The 17,856-nt window shown below is 41.5% G+C and overlaps 2 protein-coding genes across 2 annotated transcripts; both read right to left on the reverse strand.

Moving 5' to 3' along the window:
- Positions 1–54: 54 nt before the first annotated feature.
- Positions 55–1,685, reverse strand: ppp1r17 (protein phosphatase 1 regulatory subunit 17). Its single transcript, XM_085763613.1, has 4 exons — positions 1,596–1,685; positions 995–1,091; positions 328–462; positions 55–169 (listed from the first exon to the last, which is right to left on the reverse strand). The coding sequence occupies exons 2-4, from the start codon at positions 1,041–1,043 to the stop codon at positions 99–101; spliced, it is 255 nt and encodes an 84-aa protein (XP_085619739.1). The 5' UTR covers positions 1,044–1,091; positions 1,596–1,685; the 3' UTR covers positions 55–98.
- Positions 1,686–2,074: 389 nt separating this feature from the next.
- Positions 2,075–14,478, reverse strand: itprid1 (ITPR interacting domain containing 1). The gene is made up of 11 exons (XM_085763999.1): positions 14,394–14,478; positions 12,660–12,708; positions 10,779–10,856; positions 10,473–10,675; positions 9,102–9,586; positions 8,938–8,998; positions 8,275–8,381; positions 4,916–8,026; positions 3,642–3,769; positions 3,416–3,527; positions 2,075–2,773 (listed from the first exon to the last, which is right to left on the reverse strand). Exons 1-11 carry the CDS (start codon positions 14,476–14,478, stop codon positions 2,435–2,437), a joined length of 4,758 nt encoding a protein of 1,585 aa, XP_085620125.1. The 3' UTR covers positions 2,075–2,434.
- Positions 14,479–17,856: the final 3,378 nt, after the last annotated feature.

Raw genomic sequence — 17,856 nt, forward strand, 5'->3', positions numbered from 1 at the left:
AACACAGTAGAGACATAATGAAAATCCAAATCTTTGGTCAAAGTAGATTTTAATGACCCTGAGAGCATACAAATAGATTATAGACAATGAAATGAAAATTAATTCTTTTGATTCTTTTCCTCCTCTTCTAAGTGGACCACCTGCTTCTCCGCCTTCAGCAGTCTCACTCCTACAGAGAGAGAGAGAGGGAAAACACAGATTAAAGAAGGAGCCAGCTTCTTGGTTCAAGTGGGTCTTGGTCTCTGTGTTGGATGCAGTGTCAGAGGCATCATAACATACAGGATTTTATAAAATTTGAGTTGCTTAAACAGAGAAAAAAGTGCAGACCTGGTATATGTGGAGGACAGTTGAGGATGGGTGTGTCCTTTCGGCGAGGTTTCTTCAGCTGGTCGTCCTCCTGAGCCTCCTCCTTGTCCTCGTTATCACTGATCACAGACTTCATGTCCACCAAGTCGTCTTGGTCTGTCACACAGGCAGGAAAACATTTCATTCTGATAGTGTATTCTCCTAGGAAGGGTCCAGTTTAGCTAATGCTGTTCAGTTCTCTGATTTGTTATTGTTTTTGGCTCTATTTTGGTTTTAAAACTCAAAAAATACACCTTGCTGGGAAATATACCTAATGTATTAAAGAAAATACTTTTGTCTAAATTGTCAATAGGCTGCTCTCATGTTCCCTGCATTCTTGTTTTCCTTTTTGTTTTCCATTTGACAGCAAAATATGTTAATTATATTGCAGGTTAATTTTTTCATTTTCATTTGTATTTAAAATGTTGAAATCACAGGCACAGTGCAAACATGTTGCCAAGGAATGATTAATAAGGAATGATAAATAATTATTTTTGATAAGTATTACGTATCCAAAGCACAATAGAAAAAAAGTAATTTAAATAATTAGACATAATAGCATTAGACATTAATTATCATGAATGTCCTAGTTGTTAATACGTAGTAGTAACATAAAGGGTTGTAGACAGGCTGGAAGCTCGGTGCTTACACTGTTTGCCTTCCTGTGTCATCAGTCGATGTTGGATGGTGGAGCTCATATAGCCGGTCGTTATCTCTGAGGACCTCTGGGCTTTCTACACAGGTCACTTAACACACACACACACACACACACACGATCATTCAGTATCCATTATTTAACAGTGCACCTTATTATACTAACAAAGGACAGAGCACTAGAGTGTGAATGCTTCACTTACACATTTGAATTATTCCCCAAACCACATTAAAACAGGCTCTAATCAAATCACTGAATTCACACAATGTTTTTTTTTTAAATCTATTGTATTTATCAATCACTATATCCATAAATTTGACATGACACACGTGCGTTTCTAAAATTTTGTCACTGTATCTAAATAAGTAGACACAACAACTGCATGTGATTTCTCCAGATGGACACATATTGACAGTCGTCATGACGTAGTGAAGACACACTGGATCAAAAGGAAGTGGTTAGAGGTTGTAAAGCAAAAGACAGAAGCAGAGAAGAAGGAAACAAGACAAGAGAAAAGATCGACCTGGAGGGGAATAAGAGTAAACTAAAGACAAAAAAAAAACAAGCAGTCAAAATAAACCCGTCAGTCTCTTACCTCAGTCTCAGCAGTGTGACACAACTGGACAGTGGGACAGTGGGTTATCAAGCCGGGGGGAGGAGCATCCTCCCCCCTCTGCATCCATTAGAGAGGTGGAAGAGGAGCTGCTCAATGTCTGATGACCATCACCACAGCATGTGCATGTTTATTTTTTTTCACAATCTAAATGCAAATATTAAAATGTAAAGTGAAGTTTTGTCATGTTTTATTTGCTGCATAATTGAATATAATAATGCAGTAACAGTGATATTGCTAATGAGATGATATGCATATCCTATCATCTGATTAGAAATACATTATTATTTTTTTTTTTTAAGTATATTTTTTGGCTTTTCATGCCTTTATTAGATAGGACAGGAAATACATGATTTATTGTATTTGTTGTAATATGTGTAATAATATTTTCATTTACTGCCTCAATTTTTGATTGAAAGTTGTGTCCAAAACAAACATTTTAAATAATGGTTTATAATGAAGAATGTCCACCTCTAAAAAATATAAATATTTCATTTGATCATCTTACTTTACCAAGGGGAAAACAGCCACATTATATACTGCATTATATTATAGAGAATAATAATTGCAAATGCAGATGTTGCATATATTTATTATTGTATGTGCATTATTAAACATACAGCCAAATTCTGCTCACTGGGTCTTTGAGCATCAGTCGCTGTCCTTCATGAAGTCCTGTATCAGGATTATAAAATACTCTATCTCCAGAAAGGTGAATTGAATTTTTAAACCAAGATGGCGTCTGCCCAGATTCACTGGATCAGAAAAGTTCAGTCTTAAGTCTTAAAGGTGGGAGGTGAGTGCAGATGTTTCCCGTATCTCTACTTGTTTTCCCACACGTCGTGATGTGACGTTCTCATTTTCTGGAGGAAGCCCACTATGTCCAGTTTGTCTGCCTTGGTGCGAGAGCAGCCGCGGCCGTTGCAGGCGCTCTCTGACTCAGGAGGCGACGGCCTGGGGGAGTCTGAGTTCCAGCTGCTCCAGGAGGAGACGTGCTCACCGTGCACATCTGGAGCTGGATCCACACAGGGCAGCAGACAACACTGAGTGGCCACTGTCCTGTTGGGAGTGGAGCTTGATGACGTGGGCGCTGCTGCAGGTTGAGCGACTCCAAGCTGACAGCACAGCAGAGACTGTTCGTCCAACAGTCTGTCCATCCTCTATTTAAAAGACAAAGAATTGTTATTAGAAACACAGGTAGCCCTTTAATTTACAGGCCGCTGATTACGTGATAATGTCAAGAAATAGCCAGGAAATAACAAGCAATTGCGTTATAATGTCTAGAAATAGAATAGGTCAATTTCATAGTAATGCCGAGAAATATAGCCAATATAGCTTTTGATTGGCTATCTCAGACATGGTAGGCCATGTATTTGCCTGTAATGTGTTCTTTAAAAAAATCTCTGCTTGGAAAAGGTCCTGAGGACCGAAACGTTGTTTCTTTTACAATAAAGTTTTTTGCAAGTGATTGGACAGTGTGCGGGAGACTCTTCTTTTCTTGTTGAGAAATATAGCCAAGAAATAACGATTGGTTGCGTAGAAACAGCCCAGAAATAAGAGTCAACTGCAAGGACTTGATGGAGAAAATATCTGGCCTTTCCCAAAAAATTCAAAGCATGAAAAACATACAGAATCTTTTGCCTTTACGAAAAATGTCTTGGCTATTTCTTGACATAATCACACACTGTATTAGATTACAAGAATTACACATTTTGTGCTTATGGCATTCATATTCATATTCATATTCATACTCATCACTGCAGACAGGTATGTGTGTGTAGGTGCGACTGTGTGTGTGTTACCATCTTCAAGCTGTGGTCGTAGTATTGGGCCAGTTCATTCAGCTGCATCTCCAGCTCTTTGGCTTCCTCTTTCACTGCTCGTCTCAGCTCCTCTATGTCCCGTACGTTCTCCCTGTGCACAAAGACACACAGAGGTTTGGTTATTTTTTAAATATAATTAATATTCATAAAATCATTCTGGTGCACAGTCCTAAACACAGCTACATAAACCAGCATGTGTACCTACCTGTCGTGGTCGGAGAGGTCACTGTAAACTGCAGCCTGGTCCTCAGAGAGCTGCTCCTCCATGTTGCTGAGCACAGAGCGAAACTGCTGCAGACACAGCATCATCTCCTCCAGATCAGCCAGAGAGTACTGAGCAGAACACGTACAAGAGGTTTAATCACACACCCAAGAAATTATAAATGTGAAAAGTCATGAATAAGAACTAGTCTGATTACATTTATACAGTGTTAGTCCAGATATACAAACTCACTTCCTGTCCCTTAGCATTTCATCCGGGATAAAAAAAAAAGCTATACTGATTACATGCAACTGTAAATGGTGACATAAAAATATTAAAACATGGAGGGGGATGTTAAAGATTAAGAAGAAAAACTATTCTTTCCCATATAAAAAACAGCAAATGATCCTTTCATGGCTTCTGCGCCAATCAGTTGTAATGTTAAAACTAAGATAATTTAATGTGTGGACAGTCATATGTAATAGTTTTCACAGTAAAAAGATGTGTGTATTTTCCTGTTTTCCAGCATAAATTCATCCACAGTCTCTGTTTTGGATGAGAGAAAAAATCAGAGTGGAGAGTAGAGGACAGGACGGGGAGAGAGCTGCTGCACAGGCAAATGAGACATTCATATGTTAATGTGGTCCTCGCTCTGAAAAGGGCTCCATCTCAAGAATTATGGTAATGTGACCACAAATATACTGTTTATATCAAAGTACAAACATCGTGACTCGCTCACTGCTCACTCCTATGGCTGACATTGGTCAATGTGAAATTCAAGAGTGTTGGACAAACGAAATCCAAACCACCGATTACGACGACAATGATGGGCTTTTTTTTCTCTTTCATTTGTTATTTGTTTTCCAGACCGCATTATTCAATATTCACAATACTCATCGCATACAATGACTCATCAATATTCAACGTGTTGCACAGTTGTAGCAACGGACACAAAGAGAGAGACCTAAAATGTCACCGTTATAATAATTTGTTATTGATACCGTGTTGTTGGACACAACTTCCAGCCTCCTTACAAGTGTCTGGTTCACAAAGGTGTTGAACCTCTTGAATTTTGAGTATGAGGTTTTAATTGGGGCCTGGTTTGAATAAAGACCTTGTCTGATAATCTCTTTTGAGCTCAGTTGCAGTTAACATGAACATTTATGACCGCTGTTTCTGAAGGAAAGTAAGTAAGGAAGAGGAAAAGGGCCACAATAGACTTTCTGCCTTCAATCTCAGATTTTAAAAAATATATTTGTTAGTGTCAAACTACTCACAGTCATACTTCCTTGACTGTGTTGTTTGTTGTAACTCCTCCTCTGGTCACAGGAGCAGCAGCAGGTCACGGTGGCCGTCTGATCGCCCTCCCACAGCCTCTCTTCGTCCTCGCTTCCAATTCTGTCCACGTCCTCGTCTCTATCCAGCCACAGTCCCCCGTCCACAGAGGCCGACACAGCGTGGTAATTTCTACCAATCCCGGGGAGACAGTCGTTCCCCTCCCAGTCGTTAGACAGCAGAGGGAGAGACGGCGACGAAGAGAAGACCAGAGTCGGTCTTCGTATCGTTTGTGAGTAACCCACCGATACGCTCCCTTCGTTGGGAATAGCGTGAACGCCGCCCTGCGATAACTTCTTCAGGAGATTGTTGCGCTGGATCTGCATGTCCGTCCATTCCTGCACGGCACGGAAAGGGCTGGAGGTGTCCAAATGGCGAATACTAGGCAGACTCAAGTTGTATTTTGAGTCAATCGTATACGGTACGTCCTTCCTTTGAACGATATGTGAAGATGGAGACGAAGGCATCTGAACAGAAACGGAGCGGCTCGACGGTTTGGGCGAAGATATGTTTGGAGCCAGAGCCGAGGAGGACGGTGCATCCGAGAGGTCGGCTGCGTTTCTTGAGTTCTGCTCGGCGTCCGTTGTCGATGGAGGCTGATATCTATCTGTGGATGAAACAGAATCTGGAGCAGCGGAGCCGCCGGACGACAGAGATCTCCCAAAAGATCCGTCTGAGGCTTCAAAGCTGCCCGACTCTGTGAGGTTCACTGGGGTTGAACCGGAAAGCTGGACGGGTTCTGCCCAGTAGACGCGTCCTTCAGAATCAAGCTGCCGAAAGAAGGCGTCCACGTCTCCGCTGTCGACGTCCGAGCCGTCCACCGAGGTTTCGAACACCAGATCTAAGCTCTCGATCTCGATTAAATCCTTTTGCTCCTCTTCGGATTTGCTTGACGCCTCTGGAATCTCTGGAATTGGTTCATCCTCTGAGCCGGCGATTTCCATTTCACCGCCACCACTTAACTCTAACTGTTTGGTTTCAGCTGGAAGCTCATCGTCCAGACTACAGGAAGGGACCGGCGGATCTATTTCTGTTCGGGTACATACTTCGTCACAGGCCGACCTCGCACCTTCCGACAGAGCTGCAGAACTCTCTGTATCTGAGATGTAAACATCAGTATCTCGAGTCTGCACACTGTCAGCGTGTCTCTCAACCTCTCCCTCGCCCTCGCCATTCCTCTGAAGATCTGAGAGGCGATTCATCTCATCACAAATAACATCTCGGACAGGAGAAGCTGGAGTCGGATCTGTGTTATCACCACGAGAGCGGGATGAGCTGTGCTGCTCGGGCAGGTCTGATATTCCTCCTGCAGCTGGAGCTGTCGAACCATGAGGTTGTGAGGACGGAGAAGACAGACCATCTGGAGAGGAAGGACCAGAAGGTTGAGGGCAACCGTCCTCCAATTTACTCGAGTCCTGAACAGAGGTGGATGGAGCTAGGGGAACGGACAGAGGAGAAGGTGTTTCACCCTGTTCCTTTTGTATATCGGTTTGTGTTTCTAAGAGGTCTATTTCGTCTGAGTCGTAGAAAACAGAATCTCTTTGATTGTTTTCTGAGGACGGACATTGAGAGTCAGGAGGTTCACAAGGATCTAAAGACACTTCTGTCCTTTCTGTCTGTGAGTTCCCAGTTAAAAAAGTAGAGGCTTCTGCGCCTTCAGAGTCCTGAGAAAGAGTTGCGAGGTGGGGGCTTGGAGTTTCCTTGTCTTCAGTGTCAATATCATCTGAATCTCTAATTAATGAGTCGATGTCCGTTTCCATGAGATATGAAGAAGGGGAACGAGGGATATCCAGAGCAGGAGAAGGGACGGTTGGAAAATAAGCTTTTCGATTGTTTTCTGAGGACGGACATTGACAGTCAAGAGGTTCACAAGGATCTAAAGCCCCCTCTGTCCTTTCTGTCTGTGAGTTCCCAGGTTTCCCAGAAGAGGAGTCAGACTTTTCGATCGACCCAGAAAACGAACAATTTGGTTGTGGAGAAGGAGATTTAGATGAAGGGACAGTTACACCTTCAGAGTCCTGAGGAAGAGTTGAGAGGTGGGGGCTTGTAATATCTTTGTCCTCAGTTTGAATGTCTTCAGTGTTAATGTCCTCTGAATCTCTAATTAGTGAGTCGATGTCTGTTTCCATGGGGTACGAAGTAGGGGAACGAGGGATATTCAGAGCAGGAGAAGAATCTCTTTGATTGTTTTCTGAGGACGGACACTGAAAGTCATGGGGGTCACATGGTTTTAAAGCCCCCTCTGTCCTTTCTGTCTGTGGGTTCCCAGGTTTCCCAGAAGAGTCAGACTTTTCAATCGACTCAGAAAACGAACAATTCGGTTGTGGAGAAAGTGACTGAGATGAAGGGACGGTTGAAAAAGTAGAGGCTTCTGCACCTTCAGAGTCATTTGGAACAGTTGAGAGGTGGGGGCTTGGAGTATCCTTGTGTTCAGTTTGAACGTCCTCTGAATCTCTAATTAGTGAGTCGATGTCCGTTTCAATGAGATGTGAAGAAGGGGAACGTGGGATATTCAGAGCAGAGGGAGCAACAATTGGAAAAGAATCTCTTTTATTGTTTTCTGAGGACGGGCATTGAAAGTCAGGACGGTCACAAGGATCTGAAGACCCAGAAGAGTCAGACTTTTCAATCGACTCAGAAAACGAACAGTTCGGTTGTGGAGAAGGAGATTGAGATGAAGGGACAGTTACGCCTTCAGAGCCATGAGGAAGATTATACTTGTCCTCAGTTTGAATGTCCTCTGAATCTCTAATCAATGAGTCAATGTCCGTTTCCATGAGGGGTAAAGTAGGGGAACGAGGGATGTTTAGAGCAGGAGAAGGGACGGTTGGAGACTGGGAGTCCGGTACGTTCTGTGACTCAGGTGTAGAAGAACGATCCAGTTCGGACGGAGGCTGATCCTGATGTGGCGTTGTCTCCATTTCTGAACTTTGCAGATCATGTGAAGAAACTGGAGACGTCGAGACGAGGTGCGATAAGGGGTCATGTGGAGGAGAGTTCGGTCTCTCATTGCTCTGGCTCTCTGTGCTTCCTTCTGACAGTCCAGACAGAGCCTGCAGACAAGATAAAACACAGTCAGAGAACTGGACACATGAACTTTCCCTACGTACCATAACCTTTTATAACACTTTATAGGAACACCTGCTTCCTCACGCCACCAAAAAATCAGCTGATAAAAAGTTATATAACCTGCAGATACAGATTGTGTTTCTAGTACACTGCTTGGTGCAACACATTCTTGTGAGAAATACATTCTGCCATCAAGTGACTGTGGCTCAGTGGTTTAAAAGAGGCTCGTGACCTTGATGAGGTTCGGTCCTGGCGACGGCTGCAGAGGGAGGATGAAGGGCTCTTCTAGAAATCCACTGCTGTCTGACTGGCAGCTGTTGGTCCGTATTACACCTCGCACTGTTTAGATACATGAGTGGGGAAAGAGAAAACAAAGGGAAGGGTAAGAATTATTAATTTAATAAATACGTTGTGTTTTAGACAAAAACATAGAATAGAATAGAATACTTTATTTAATCCCCGAGGGGAAATTTAAAATGTCACAAGCAGCAGCAAGACAATGGAGACAACAACACAGATCATAAAACACTGAAGTAAAATACATAAAAACATAAAAACACATGGTGTATTAAAACACAATAATAAATATGTGGATAAAAGATGCGTGTAAAAGGTTAAAAGTGCTGGGTTCAGGATGCTTATGGTGAATGAATGAATGAATCAGACGGAGGAGTTGTACAGCTGTATTGCAGTGGGTATGAATGAATGTTTATAATTACATACAATTTGTGAGGTAGAAACTGTAAATTCTCTTCTCTGCAACACATACCGTAGTGCCAGTACTTGCTCCACAACATCGCCACCCAGTGGCAGCCCACAACACAGCAACAATACAAGTGATGGAAAAACAAAAAAACAAAATCTTTATTAAATAATTACATGTTTAATGACCCACCTAAAGTTTCTGCTCCTCCTGTGTAGCTTCCCGTGCAAATACTGTCATCAAAACTTTGAATCTGTAATGAGACATAATTCATTCATCAACCTATATTCTTCTCTGCAGGTAATATTAACAAACAAACTGACAAATGTAATAATTTAGTGTTGCCTTTGACTTGCCTCTTCCATTTCAAATGATTCAGTGGTGTGACCAGGGCTCCTCTTCCTCAGGGGGGGACCTTGCCTTACAGACCCAGGTCTCAGTGGTCCCTCTTGACCGATGTTTCCAATCGCATGAGGCTGGGACTGAGGGTCTGTACCGGCTCCTTGCTCCTCCATCAGAGGACTCAGAGACCCCGTCTCTAAGGGTCCGGGTTTAAGTTTCTTTAAGGGGACTTTCTTGTCTCCGAGGCTGGGTTCAGGTTGCAGCGACTCAGCTTCCACACAGGGAGAAGAAGACGAGGCCGTGGGTTCGGTCGGTGCGGTCGGTTCATTGGCTCTTTGGCTGTGGAGCTGGCTGAGGGATTTCTTCGACGCTCGTCTGAACATCGCGCCCACTCGCTTCCTCCTCTCCTGGGCTTCAGGCGTCAGGGTGGAGGCCGGCGCCACCAGAGAGGAGAAGGCCGTCGTCACCTGCTGGAGAACCTCGAGCTGTCTAAAACGATCTGAAGGGGACGTAGAGGACAAGGGAAACGTTTGTAAATGTTGGTAAATCATTGACAGCATTAACAGTAACCAGATCTTAAAATTTCTCATCACAGGGTTCCTACACATTCCCTAATTTGCAAACTTCTCGGTAAAAAAATTCTCATAATTTGTGACATTTGAGTAATGCAATTTATTTTATTTTATTGTATTTACTTATTTTCATTATTCTGAATTTGTATGCCATTATGTCACCATAATTCCCAGGAGATTGTAGCTATACAATAGTGCATGCAGAATAATTAATCCAAATAACTTCAGATAAGACCAAACCCAGATACGTATGTATTAAGACAAATATATTCCATACAATAGTTTCCATTTTCCATACTTTTCCAGACCTGGAAATGTATAAAATCAAATTCCATACTTTTCCATACTTGCGTAGGAACCCTGCAATCAATCAGTGCCGTCGTAACCAATCAAATCCAAAAAACTAAATACAAACACCAACATCCGGGCACCTCAAATCCCTCCCAACATGGACATGTGCTTCAACAAACTGTAAATAGCTGTGGTTGCCACTGGTCTTCTGTTTTTATATTTTGTAGAACAAACAAGCCAAAGCAAGGCATCTTTATTTATATAGCACATTTCATACCAAGGCAACTCAATGTGCTCCATATAAAGACAAAACATTTAAAAAGAACAGCATAAAAACAAACAATTCTTTAAAAATAAATAAATAAACATAGAGTTAAAAGCAAGAGCAAAGAAGAATAAAAAAGTAGAGAAAAGAAAATAGATAAAGGGTAAACACAATGCATTATACCATTTTAGATGCCATGGTACAATGCTTTAAAACATGCATAAAACTGGTCATGGTGCTAGTAAACCCAGACTTACTGCTGACGTCTGGGTTCTCCAGGTCCAGCCGGCTCTTCTGGGCTTCCAGAAACACCTGCAGGTTGATCCCCTTTGCCTGAGACTGATAGTTGATGAATCGAGCTGGGATGCGTCCAGACAGGTCGGGTTCGTCGCAGCCGAAGCCCAGATCCAAGAGAACCTCCTCCGGGTCGTCGTTCCACAGGTTGAGAACATCCATCACACTGTCGACACACACACGGGACATAGATAACAACCGTATATTAACAAACAGTCCCATCTGAAATATGTGAAATATGTGTGTATGTGTGTGTGGAAGTGTCTAACCTCAGAGGTCCAGAGTGACCTGAAGTTGTCGAGCTGAAGCTTTCCCACCTGCTGGCAGCTGAACTCGACTTCCTCCACCTGAATGGACAGTAAAGGGGTTCATGCTTCCTGTTGACCTGTTGTTATTGATCTTTTGTGCTCACTCCCTCTCTGCTCTGTGCTGTAATAACTTTCCCCTGCTCTTTTTTACTTTCTGTGCAAACTGTGCTTATACGCTGCACGGAGGGGGAAATGAGGGTCATTTGCCTGGCAAATATGACTTGTAGTTACGTGTCTATAGCTATCTGTCCAGGACCTGTTACCACTGCCTAAACCAACAGCTGTCAGCGAATGACACACTGCAGTGGGAGATGGCCTTTTAATAGTTTCGTTTAAATGAACCACACCGTATTTATTCATTTAAAAACTAAACTGTCATCAGATATCACAGACTATATTTAGGAAACGAGTATATCATGTTTCCAAACGCTTTCAATGAAGCCATAACACCTGACAAGATAGCTGTTAATACCTCTTCCCATTTTGCATAGTGTTATCACCTCTTCTTAACATAATGCTGCTTTCTGTAACCAGATAATGACTTTATGGCAGCTCACTATCTGTTTCAAGTTAAAACTAAACGTTATGTCACGTCCTCTCTATTGCTGCCGCTCTCTCTCTCTCTCACACACACACTCACTTTTCAATCCCTATGCAGAAGAACTGCTTCTGTGTTATTGTACTAGCTTTTATTTCTTCCTCTTTAAGTCACTTATTATCTCAAAATACAAAGTACACAAAACTCATAACCATTAAATAAAAAGGCCCAATAGTCTTGATGCACACGTTACTTGAATTGATATAACAACTGTTTATGAACAAGAGTTCTGTCCACATCACATACACTGAAGACTGGGAAATACGTATGTTATAGTAAGTCAGTGGTTCCCAACCTTTCTTGACTCGTGACCCCATTTTGACATGACAAATTTTTGGCGACCCCAATTTTTTTGGGGGGGCCAGCTCAAATATTTTTATATGCTGCATTTTATTTGAACTCGATTTATATTCAAGAAAGTTAAAGTATAGAATAAAGTTGTTTAAGATTGTGTGTGGTGTTTTTAATCATAATTTAAAAAATTATTATTATTATTTGAAAAATATTTTTATCAGTAATTTTAAAAAAATCAATTACTAGACATTTCAGGCGACCCCATTTGATTTTCAGGTGACCCCACGTGGGGTCTCGACCCCAAGGTTGAAAAACACCGTAGTAAACCTTCGGAGAAACATCCAAAAACCTTTCAAGCACAACAGAAACTATGACACCATGACCTGAAACTTTACAGTGACTCATCCATTATCACGAGTTAGAAAGCTTGCCTGCTTTGAATATGTTATAGATGTGGGTTCACAGAGAGCGCTGCAGATCATTTTCAGTGGTATTTTTCAGAAACCAACCAAGACCCTAAAGCCATCTTCAGTACTGTAAACAGACACTTCAAACCCTGACCATGCTCTGAACGAATTACCGGCCTCAGACCGCAACATCAGAAATGAACCAACAGCACCAGAGAGAAAAAATGTGGCAGATGTGTTGTAGATAAACTTGAGTTAAACCCTGCACGGTCTGTATTTAAGGACTGTTCCAACTTCCAACAACAAAAATGTAAAAGTTTTTCACTGTCTAAACTGCAGCTTAAGGCGACTGAAGTGAAGTCATTTTAATTATCCAACTATCTATCCAATTATCCAACTGCATTTCCTACAGTGAGCATCTAACAGCTGTGTTGACTTCCAGGTTTCCAGTGAAACAGCTTAACATTACAGCGCTGGCTCTCAGGCTCCATACGTCTGACTGTAGATGTGAAGAACAAGAAGAAGAAGATGAAGTGTCCTTACCACCGAAACCTCTGGATGGTCCTCACTCCCTGTTTACCATATAAAGACGCTGCAGAGGAGAAAAGTCATGTTATCTGGATGAGGACGCGAATGCAGCATGCGAGCCATAAACGACACTGTAAGCAGGGAGGGAAGCATCAGCAAAGGAGGAAGGGAAACATCTCCTTGATTTCCTACTGGTTGTCGGTACATTCTGTCCAGGTCTGGTGTCAAGGCTCCTCGAGCTATATTAGGCAAGTGTTTCTCTCGGTCTCTGTCATCCCCCTCTCTCTGTCTTTCTTCCTTCAGAGGGTGTTTGGGTTTCGGCAGTTTCCTCTCTACCTCCCCTCTCCTAGACTGGGACTCCATTAGATGCTGGCATGGTGTCAAGAGCAAAGTAGTCTTTCTCCTTTTGCACGGGCCATTTTTTTTGTCAAAATAAATGCATCAAAAATAACTAACTGTCCTCTGGTGCCCACTTCACCTGAAGACATTTATCTCTAAAGTAAACTTGAGGTTATAGATGGTGCCTGTTTTGTTCTGGTCCACAGTGCCATGACCACGACCTTTTCAACCTTTTCTTACATAAGATCTGACACAGATGTAAAAGTGAGGTTTACAATCTGTGTCTGATTAGTCTTTTTTCTACTTAAATGTTTATCTAACTTATTAAAAAATTCCCGAAACAGTACTACTCACTGCTGAGTCATTGACTGTGAGAAGACTGACTGCCTCAGCCAAAACAAACTCCGATAGGACGGACCAGGAAACCAGGAAGTGCCTGTAATCCTGGTGATAAGTTAGATTTGTAATTTTCTGTGTGAAGTGTTTCACTTACACGTGCAGACATTTTTTGAAAACTGTTTAGACCAGTTGTCAACAGTGACTAGTTAAGGCACTGGGCCAACAGGTCCTCCTACCTAAACACCCATCATTGGTCGTTTTTCACCTATACAAGCGTCTCCTACAGCGTCACGTAACGTAAAAGTTGCTTCAAGTACCCTATTTCTTATCTTTTTCTTTTGTTTAGCTCATGTGTTGTTGTCTGCTTGTCTTTTGTTTTGTATCATACACAGGGGTGGAACTTTGTATAACGCATTTTTTGTGCTACACAAATTAACTAAACAAAACTAAACCAAACCTTGCTTATCATGGCTACCACAATAGTTACTAAAATAACGGTTGTGGCTATCCGTTTATCCACAAAAACTACGTAACTAGTTTATTTATAGAAACTAGTTCATTGTTTAGGCAGAAACAACTCGATTAGCGTTTAGGCACTAAAAGGACGGGAAAAAATAGGTTTCATGGGATGTTTTTAGTGTTTGTGTCAACATAAAAAAATGTAACAATGGATTGTAACAAGCTGCTGGAGGTGGAGGACAGTTATTAACAGGACAGAGTAATGTTCAGGGTTGATAATGTTGTTTTCTCCAGATCCAATTTGGTTGGAGGACTAGTTGGTCTTTTATTTCTTATAATTTCATACAAAAATAAGAGCTGGTAATTCTTTGTATTTACTTTAAAGGTATTTACATGCAGCATCAACATAGCTACAGCTTCATATTTTGGAATAATAATGAAGAAGTGTTTTGTTATGTTATGTTCTGTGTGCCCTGGCCTGCACTCGTGTTGTCTAATGGTTATGAAACACTCTGTAAACCTCAATAAACAAAACACTGAGGCGCATGCAGGAGGCTGAGGCTCTGCAGGAGATGATGGTGCCTTACAAGTCCAGAATAGGACAATATTTACCTTCCACACCCAGAGCCAAGTCATCATCGCTACTGGGGTTCCTCCTCACAGGCGCTGCAGGGACACAACGAGGACACAACAACATGAAAACCAAAACCAGCATGGGAAATTTTCAGTAAGTAAACTAGGGCAAAAAACATCTGAGATGAGGAGCAAAGCTAGAAACATGTTTGGCAAAGAGAGAGAGAGAAGGAGAGAAGGAGAACCAGATGGTTTTTAAACATAATAACCATCTGGCCTTTGCAGGAAACCATCATTTGCACAGATTAGAAAAGTTTCCCTGGTATTGCATCGATCCATTGTGTTGATAGAGCCAAACACAGAGGTTTAGATTTACCAGTCAATCTCCATTCAGACTATAAACCATTAGCTTTGGATAGAGACTATTAGAGAGAGGGCACTGAGTTTGGATAGATCTATAGCTGTGGTCCCTTTAAGTGTTTTGCTGCTTCATGCCATTGAGATTGTGAGTCAGTGTTAGGACAACCAGATCTCGACCCCAGTATATCAGCGCTATTAAATAATCCAGTCACGAGAACACAGTGTGATTGGGGGGAATAAATCAGTCAGTCAGTGCCGTTTATCACTAGTGCTGATCTTATCTTATTCCAGGTTTATTGTTGTGCAACAGATCGACCTGCCAGCCATGCTTCGTGCTAAACGTTGGGGGGAAGATTAGACGCAACTTAGGCAATGGAAACAATTTGCTAAGTCCATGGTTTCATGGTTTTGTCCAACACCATTTGCATGCTGTTTGAATGGGCTTGGCTCGGAGAAAGTTAGATAACACACACTGTTCAGCAACACAGCATGAATATATTCATCAAACCATGGCATTTGATTTCACATTGCCATATTAATGTCACTCAAATCAATTGAGAAAGTAGAGTTAGAGAAAGAGTGATGATTATTTATTAGACTGTAGCTAAACTGTATATTTAACTGGAAAGTAGCTACTATCATACTACTACTAGGCTCTACATAAAAGCTACTGTGCTCTTCATATAATAAGTACATGCACTAATCACTGTATAATACAATATAATTCATTGTTTTAGCGGGTCAGTCTCTCAGCTACTCACAGATTAACTAGAAAACGTTGCCTCGTCTCATTCTACTCACTACAAAGCTGACAACACGACTACCAAAGTGCTCTGGATAACTCACCATCGTGCACCACAAAATCACACAAAAAGAGACAAGAGGACGAAAGTCTTCAGAGAAAAAGAAAACAATCGCCTCTCCACTACTAAAACAGAATGAGGAGGATTTCCATTGCTCGTACCTGCAGCTCCACGTAGCTTTTGTTTTGCATCTTCCCTGCAACACAGGACAAGTTTTATTAGAAGGAGGGACAGAGTACGTATACAATGTGGGCAGTACTTTCTGATAGAGTTTATATAGAGTGCAATAATGCCACATAAACATTTGGTGCGGTGTGTGAACTGAACTGTGCCATCCAATTAATTATAACAAAGCCACAAGAACTATAAAGAAACTGAGATTGTTCATAGATAGAGTTTCTATGGAAGACAAACTGATGTCTATTCATTAGTTATGCCTTGTTTGGCAAATGCACTTGGTATGAAAAAGTTTAATTACTGACTTTCTAAATAGTTTATAAAGGCAAAAGATTGATTGTTGATTCCTCTGTCACTTCACATTTTAGGTGATCAAGCAGTGACTCTTTTACAAAGGATTTCTGGGTAATGAAGTCCTTTAAAATTAAATTTACTGTGAAGTAAACAGAACATTAAGTTATTACACATCATCAGTACTAAACTTACTCTTACTCATGTGTATACTCACTCAGTAACAGCGGTGTTGAGCCATTTACTGACATTGTTCTGGATCAAACTTCCTGTGGTGGACATGATTTGATAAATTAAAATGAGGCCTGTGACGATAAGCCGCTGACAGCAAACACATAAAGTGATAGAAGCAGTCGGTTCCTACTGAGAGCTGACTGACCTGCTCCACCTGTCTCCACTTCTACTATGTACACTCAATATTATACCTATGTACATAATGAAACAAAACCTTATCCTAAAAGTTAAAGCTCTCAGTCTTTATGAATTTTCTCATTTATCCAGGTCATTGTTATCTCTGGGCAACAAATTGAATCGAAGGCAATTGGACTTTTTTATTTCTCCAACTAGTGAGGACTAGTCAGACCGATGCGTTGCGAACTGATGAAGCCCCTTGGATAAGACAGAAAATATCTTCTTAGACAAATACAAGTCCAGTTGCCTTCGATTCAATTCGTCACTCAGCTCTCTATTAACTTGTCCGGTCAATAACAATTTTGATTTTACAGGATAAGTCAATTGCTCAAAGATAAAACAGATGTAAATTCCACATATTAAATTGTGTGCAAATTGAATATTGCTTCAACATCATCTGTATTCCTGCTCCTCCCATTTCTTTCACCGAGAGTCAATGTTTTCTAAAAATGAAAACAGTTAAAGTCATATTATTGTGTGGAAGGACTGTTCATCATAACATCCTTGACCTTTGATTTGTTTTACCACATCTTATGACAAGTTGGAAAAAAACAAATATACTTAGTTTTTACTTTACAATAGCAGTATTTGTAAATTATTTTTGCAAAATTGCCAGCAACACTGCTTGATTTCAGTTTACATCACAAGCTGACAAACCCAACATTGTCTTCTAGCATTTGTATCCTGACCTGTGAGGCTCTCGGGTAGATCCTGGAGGCTCCACTGCAGCCGGGCGGCCACCAGATTGGCCCTCTTGGCTGCCGTCCGTTCAGACGCCATGAGTTGAAACTGCAGCGGTGGGAACCACACAAGATCAGCTCATCACACGAAGAGAAACAGTTACACACAAAAAAAAAAGAAACGCCAAAACACAGAGAAACCCAAGTCTGCAGCAGAGCACTCACCTGTGTAATTTAAAAGTTGCAGGTAACGCCCGGCTCTAGATCATCCTCAACAGCAGCAGTGAGGAGTCCATGAAGATGTAATAGGGAGTGAAGTGAAATTCCTCCAGACCTGCATGGAGCTCAAAGAGCAACTCTCATTCAGCTCCTGTCGCACTCGCTAAACATATCAGAGGAGGGACATGCAAATGACCCTGTCAGTCCTGAAAGGAAACATTGCGCCCTGCTCCTCTTTATCACTTTCTGCTCACCTAAAGTCAGACAGAGGGAAAAATTCTCTGGAAACATCTTCATGTTCCTGGAAAATTACATTTAAATATGCGAGTATGCTATTCTTAAACAATGCTCTTCTTGGATGAGAAAAGAAAAATGATATAAATACATTTTCAGATAGAGCCAGATGGTTTCTGTTTGAAATTGCACTTAATATCACTGTGATGACTGACGGGGAGGCGACACACTGGGTTGTGAGACTTAATGGCAAAAATTTGAATCCCCAAATATTAAATTGAATAAACCTGAAGTCGGACACAAGCAGACTGTACAGAGTATTAACCT

Source organism: Trachurus japonicus, chromosome 20 (assembly GCF_045865225.1).
Source record: "Trachurus japonicus isolate A0001 chromosome 20, Traja_1.0".
Lineage (NCBI taxonomy): Eukaryota > Metazoa > Chordata > Actinopteri > Carangiformes > Carangidae > Trachurus > Trachurus japonicus.

Bases quoted from the DNA above. Each gene is read 5' to 3' on its own strand.
- ppp1r17 (XM_085763613.1), bottom strand. From the start codon at position 1,043: ATGAGCTCCACCATCCAACATCGACTGATGACACAGGAAGGCAAACAG. The intron at 463-994 runs GTAAGCACCGAG...CCTGTGTGACAG, and splicing joins GACACAGGAAGGCAAACAGT to ACCAAGACGACTTGGTGGAC. The intron at 170-327 runs GTCTGCACTTTT...CTCTCTCTGTAG, and splicing joins CTGTCCTCCACATATACCAG to GAGTGAGACTGCTGAAGGCG.
- itprid1 (XM_085763999.1), bottom strand. From the start codon at position 14,478: ATGTTGTTGTGTCCTCGTTGTGTCCCTGCAGCGCCTGTGAGGAGGAAC. The intron at 12,709-14,393 runs GTAAATATTGTC...TCTCCTCTGCAG, and splicing joins CTTGGCTCTGGGTGTGGAAG to CGTCTTTATATGGTAAACAG. The intron at 8,382-8,937 runs GTGGGTCATTAA...GTATCTAAACAG, and splicing joins AGGAGGAGCAGAAACTTTAG to TGCGAGGTGTAATACGGACC.